The 6,605-nt window shown below is 40.8% G+C and overlaps 1 protein-coding gene across 1 annotated transcript; it reads left to right on the forward strand.

The window, feature by feature from the left end:
• Positions 1-358: 358 nt before the first annotated feature.
• On the forward strand, positions 359-5,161 carry CDR1 (cerebellar degeneration related protein 1). The gene is given in 7 exon segments (XM_032428237.1): positions 359-576; positions 940-1,108; positions 1,110-1,166; positions 1,168-1,197; positions 1,199-1,276; positions 1,278-1,343; positions 1,376-5,161. Coding segments are annotated over 7 exon segments (882 nt in total). The 3' UTR covers positions 1,640-5,161.
• Positions 5,162-6,605: the final 1,444 nt, after the last annotated feature.

The raw sequence follows: 6,605 nt of genomic DNA on the forward strand, positions 1-6,605 counted from the left end.
AGCAAAAAAACACTATTAAGCTGCAATACAGTTGATCCATAGAATCTGGTTTATAAGAAGGAATGCCTTATTAAATTTTTTGAGGCTAATTCTATTGGAAGCAGGATTATTTGTGTTGGAAGACCTGTCTGTGGAAAGATCTGAACATGGAAAGGCTCGGACTTGGGAAGACTCCTTTTAAAAAGGTCTGGACCTGGGGAAAGGTCAGAAGACCTGGACTATGGAACATGTTAGAATACCTGGATATCGTAGACACTGGAAGACCTGAATGTTAGAAGACCGGTACCCTGGAGACGCTGGAAGACGTGGATATTGAGCCCGCTGTTGGAAGACTGGGTAGTTGTCGGAAGACGCAGAGATGCCGGAAGACGAGCAGATGCAGGAAGACGAGCAGATTCCGGAAGACGCAGGGATGCCGGAAGACTCAGAGATGCCGGAAGACGCAGAGATGCCGGAAGATGCAGAGATGCCGGAAGACGCAGAGATGCCGGAAGACGCAGAGATGCCGGAAGATGCAGAGATGCCGGAAGACGAGCAGATGCTGGAAGCCCTGGAGATGCTGGAAGCCCTGGAGATGTAGGAAGACAAGGATTTTCTGGAAGACGTGGCTTAGTTGGAAGACGTGGATTTTTCTGGAAGACGTGGATTTTTCTGGAAGACGTAAATTTGTTGGAAGACGCGGGTAGGCTGGAAGACATGAATTTGATGGAAGACACACAGCTTTGTTGGAAGACAAGGATTTGCTGGAAGACGTGGATTTTCTGGAAGCCATGGATTTGATGGAAGACATGGATTTTCTGGAAGACTTGGAGGTCATTGGAAGACATGGATTTCCTGGAAGACATGGCTTTTCTGGAAGACGTGGATTTTCAGGAAGACCCGAATTGTCCAGAAGACCTGGATTGTTTGGAAGACGTAGATTTGCTGGAAGACCTGGAGGTTACTGGAAGACATGGATTTTCCGGAAGACGTGGATCTCTAGGAAGACGTATATTTGTTGGAAGACCTGGATTTAGTGGAAGACATAAATTTTCTGGAAGACGTGGCTTTACTGGAAGACCTGGATTTACTTAGTGGAAGACATAAATTTTGTCTGGAAGACGTGGACTGACTGGAAGACTGGATTGGTGGAAGACATGGATTGGTTGGAAGACCTGGATTTCTCCGGAAGATATGGATTTGGCGGAAGACATAGATTTTTCTGGAAGACGTGGACTGAGTGGAAGACCTGGATTTCTTTCTGGAAGACGTCGATTGCCTGGAAGACCTGGATTTTTCCGGAAGACATAAGTTAGCTGGAAGACTTGGATTGATTGGAAGACTTGGATTTGGTGGAAGACATAGTTTTTTCTGGAAGACGTGGATTGGCTGGAAGACCTTGAAATTGCTGGAAGACGTGGATTGTCTGGAAGACCTTGAAACCATTGGAAGACATAGATTTTCTGGAAGACATGGATTTTCCTGGAAGATACAGATTTTGTGGAAGACCTATAATTACTGGAAGACGTGGATTATCTGGAAGACGTGAATTTTCTGGAAGACAAGGATTAGCTGGAAGACCTTGATGCTGTTGGAAGACTTGGAATTTGTTGGAAGACTTGGAGTTGCTGGAAGACCTGGAGTTGTTGGAAGACCTTGACACTGGCGCCATTGGAAACCCTGGACATTAGAGACATTGGAAGCACAGGATGTTGGAGACATTGGAAGCCTTGGATTTGGTGGACATTGGTTATTCTGGACATTGGAGACTTTGGAGACCCTGAATGTTGGAATTCATGGGTATTGGAAGCCCTGAATACTAGAGACATTGTAAGTCCTGTACCCTGGAAGCCTTAAACATTGGAAGATATAGACAACAGAAGATCTAAACATTTAGAAACCCTAAGTCAGAAGCCCTGGATATTGGGAGACATTTGGAAAACCTGGGTATTGACACATTTGTGTTAAGACATAAAATTTGGAAGTTGAAATTTTCATGATGCTGTAAGTCAAGGGTGTTGGCAGCGCTGGACATTAGGAAACTTGGACATTAAGATGTCAGGATGTTAAAAGACCTAGTCATTCAGACACTGGGGATGTTGGAACACCTAACCATTGGAAGACCAGTTCTTGGAGATATTGAAAGACTTGGATGGTAGAACTGGTGATAATGAGACACTATAAAACCAGAATTTAGGAGACACTGAAGGTTGTACAAACTGAATGATGTAAGCACTAGAAGATACTAGAAGAGCTGGACTTGGACACAATGAAACACATAAACTCTAGAAGACCTGCATATAGGAGACACTGGAAGATTGGGAACATAGAAAAATCAGAACTTAGAACTCTGGACCCAGAAAGACAAGACCCGGATCTTGAAGATTGATTGTTGGAGAAAGTAGAAGACCTAGACTTTTAATTTCCCCCATATCGAGATTAGAAAACCTGCATTGGAGATGCTTCAGGCCAGAGAGTGGAAGACATTGGGTGTTTTAACATTTAGAAGATCTGGCAATTGGAGATGTTGGAAGCTATGGCGCTCAGAAAACCTGATGTTAGAGACACTAAAGAATTGAAAGGCTTAATCTTAGAGATGCTAGAAGGTCATGTTGACAGATACTGGCGATGTTGAAAGACTTTCATGTTAGGCCCTGGTATGACATTTAAAGACCTATCATAAGGCTACTCCAATAGTCTTTATGCCTATGACATCTCTTTCCCTAAAAAGCAAAACACAGAGAAAAGACATTTTAGGAAGACAACAAAGAGGAAGCAGGAAATTCAAATAAAAGCAAGTAGTTTGAATGGGTTGGAACCTATTTTCATGGTCTCAATGAACTAGCTTTCTAGGTCCATATTGTTTGACAGGATGGAAACGATGAATTATCAAAGAATAAGCAATATCAAGGCTTGGAGAACTACTTAGCTTTAGCTAGGAGTCAGCAAATGTTTTCTATTAATAGTTAAGTTTTTAAAGGCCATATGGTTTCTATTGGAAGACCTGGAGTTGTTGGAAGAACTATCCAACTCTGTCATTATAGTGTAGCCATAGACAATACATAAATGAGTGGGTATGGTTTTGTTGCAATAATTACTTAAAAAAAAAAACAGTTGGACCAGATTTTAACCAAGGGCCCTAGTTTGCCAGGCCCAGCTCTTTATGCCAAATCTAGGGTATAGTAAGTATATTAAGTACATTCCAGGCTAGCATTCACATGCAAAAGAATGGATAGAGTACTTTGAAGCCCAGTGGTAAATAAACATACTATGTATGTGATGATGCTCAGGACATGAGGCTAGCAAGAACCTAAGAACAGAGTTTAGGTCTCCACTTACTTGTTTCAGGGACCCAATAAGGATATTTGTATTCAGAGCCAAAATTAAATGGGTAGCATCCAGGACCCCAGGCAAGGGGGGCTAGGGTTCAGTGCGGATACCCTAATTTGGTAGGCTGGAAACTTAAAAAGAAAACCAAAGAAGAAAGGCACTTTTTCAGATTGGGGCTATCCTTCCAGGACTAAGCACCACTCACCCAAAGAGAGGGAGTCCCCAGTCCAGGGCAGACAAGAAGTAGCAAAGCCCTTACTCTATTTCCCGTGTTCTTCTCATCAGGGCACTCCTCATACCACTGCCAACTAATCAAGAGCCACCTCTAGGTGTCTGTAATGATGGAGGAGAAGAGGAAGGAGACTACAGCTTTGTAGTCTCATCTCAGGCACTCTGGCTTCAGGTAAGAAGTTTAATTTCTGTTCTTACCCACCAGAGCTTAAGTGAGAAACTTAAGAGATCAGGGTTGAGTTGTAGGCTGAAGATCCTTAGTGCTTAGTCAGATGGGGCCGAGGAACACACAGACTGTCACATATATTCTATGAAAGAGAACACTGGCAGACAAAACCGGTTCTGGGGCACTGGGACCAGGTCATGATTTAAAGGTTAAGTAGTGGAATACACAGACAATGGGCAGCCACTGAAGATTTTTGAACAAGCAAGTACCAGAATCAGAACTCTAAACAAGGAATGTTTGTCAAGCAGCAAAGTGCTGAAGACTACCAGATATATATATATATATACACACACACCTACATACACACTAGGACATGAAAGTCTCCCAGTTAAAACAGTAAAAGGGTTGGGATGTGAGTTATGAGGCCACCGTGATCATCCAGGTGAAGTGGTAATGGGGGCCCAGGGATAAGGCAGTGACAGCCCTATTTCTCTACAGATCCAGCATTGGGATGATGATGAGTACTCAGCATGCTGAAAAGCATGATTTTAAACTTCTTGAATGCTATCAGAATACATGAAATAACAAAGATGTTCAGAAGCTAGTTATGAGGAATTGTCCTCACCTAGTAACACTGCTTGGATATCCCAATTTTCTCTCAAAGGCAGCTAAGCTAGTAACTTGGTGGTTTAAGCAAAGTAGGTCCTGCATAGTTTTATCTTTAGCTCCTATTAACACAGTGTGACCTCATTATCTCGAAAGTGGAACCAAGTGGATGGATTATTTTCTAGAGAATAGGAATACATCCATGTGAAAAAAGTCATTAAAAGTAACCACTATATAAATAAATATCATGCAATGATAACTGCATTCTAAGTAAATCACATATAAATGAAGCTGTAGGTCAAAGAGTAACATAGGGACAAAGGAATTACTGTTTCAGGTCTCTTTCACAAGCAAAGAAAAATACTGAAAATCCATTTTTATTCCTTCTCTCTTCTTAAAACCATCATGCTACCATTTTTTGAGGGAAATTAGGTAAAATATCAAAATATTAAAATTTTGCAAAGACAGGAGTAAACTATCATATTTAGCTCTATGATGCTAATAATAATAATAATGATAATAATAGCAACAATTTATTGAGCGCTTGCTATGTGCCAGGCACTGTACTAAGCGTTTCTTATAATCTCATAGCAATCCTATAATGCAGGTATTTTTGACCCCGTTTTACAGATTAGAAACTCAAGTCTGAAATGGTTAAGAGGCATGTCCCCAGTCACATGGCTGGTAGCTGGCAGGGACAGGACTGAAAGCAGGTCTGATTCCACAGCCTCGGCCCTAGGCTGACTTGTCACACCCCAACAACGCAAGGGTTATCCTGCCAGGACTAAGCACCACTCACGCAAAGAGAGGGAGTGCCCCGCCCAGAGCAGACAAGAAGTAGCAAAGCCCCCTTACCTAAGTCCCATGTTCTTCTCATTATGGTCCTCATCACATCACTGCCAAGTGACCAAGAGCCAACTCTAGGTGTTTGCAAAAATGGGTTAATTATATCACTGGCTTTACATAGTAATGCAAGAAAGATGAAGTGCGATGTCTCGAGCACAACTAGATTCATATGTAATTCCTCAACATTCATTGTTCATGGTAATGACATGTACTGTTTAGCCTTTCATCTATTTTCTATTGGATTTTATGGCTCCCAAGAACATATACACTCTGTTCGTACCACAATTTATTTTTGGATTCTTAGGTAAACAAGCATAGCACATTGACATCGAGACCATTAAAAGGTAACTCCACGTAAAGTTCAGTGATCAGTGTATTCCATAGCACAAACATGGTTCACACACTCCTTTCCACTATACACACTCTCCTCGAAGCCCTTTATTAGCATTCAGGTGGTGGCAGCTCTGTAATCCAAATGTGTGGTTTAAAGAGACTTCTCTGCATTTTGAACTTAAAAGATCTTAAACAAACAAAAGCCTCTTTTTAAATGTAATACCGGTTTTCTAATATTCTCTACAAAATTCAGCAACTTGGGCTGTTCTTTCTCCCCACCTCCTTTTCCTTTCTTTTCTTTTTGCCAGTGGTTAAATATGTCTGTAAAGAAGGAAACTGCCATGACCTTCATAATACTGAACACAAGAATTTACCTGAACCATTTGACAACAGGAAGATTCTTCTCACTCAAACTGTGTGTAAAATCTTCTAAAAGAAATTTCAGCTTGTCAATTTTGGGGACTATTCTTAATTTGAAAAAGAAAAAAAGAAACACCCAGTTACATGGCCATGTTGCCATGCACTTCTATTTCTACCACTTAGCCCATACCAACTTTCAAATCTGCCTGTAAGTTCTGCTCACTTGTTAAATTCAGCCATATTGAAATTTTCTGGCTTTTACCCTCATCGATGATACTTCTTAGACTACTTTAACTGGATATTACCTTAAATAAGAATTAGATTTATCTCAATAATTTATTTCAAATGGCCTGGGCCCTAGGCAAACGTTTGCATCTTATCAAGCCAAAGTCTAGGCATTCCTATGACAACTAAACTCATATAATAGTCAGTTACCCATTGTAGCGTTTTCTATTAATGGTTCCCGGTTGCTGCTCTTCAACTTAAATTTGCTTTCTCTAATTCTGGTCAAATTAAGAGAAAAAAGTGCCAAGGCAGTAATCTCAATGAATGGTAAAATTATCAGGAAACCACATTCTCTAAAGGCATATGGAACCACTGATTATACTGGTAAAACAATCATTGACTTAAAACTATTTACCTCTAGATATGATTAAGAATACACCAATTATCCTTGGAACCTTGGAACAGCAACCCTGACAGAGTTCTTTCTGCTTTGGTTTATGAAAACAATAGATACAACATGTTAAGGTGT

The sequence above is a fragment of the Phoca vitulina genome, unplaced genomic scaffold, assembly GCF_004348235.1.
Source record: "Phoca vitulina isolate PV1807 unplaced genomic scaffold, GSC_HSeal_1.0 scaffold39, whole genome shotgun sequence".
In the NCBI taxonomy this organism is placed as follows: domain Eukaryota; kingdom Metazoa; phylum Chordata; class Mammalia; order Carnivora; family Phocidae; genus Phoca; species Phoca vitulina.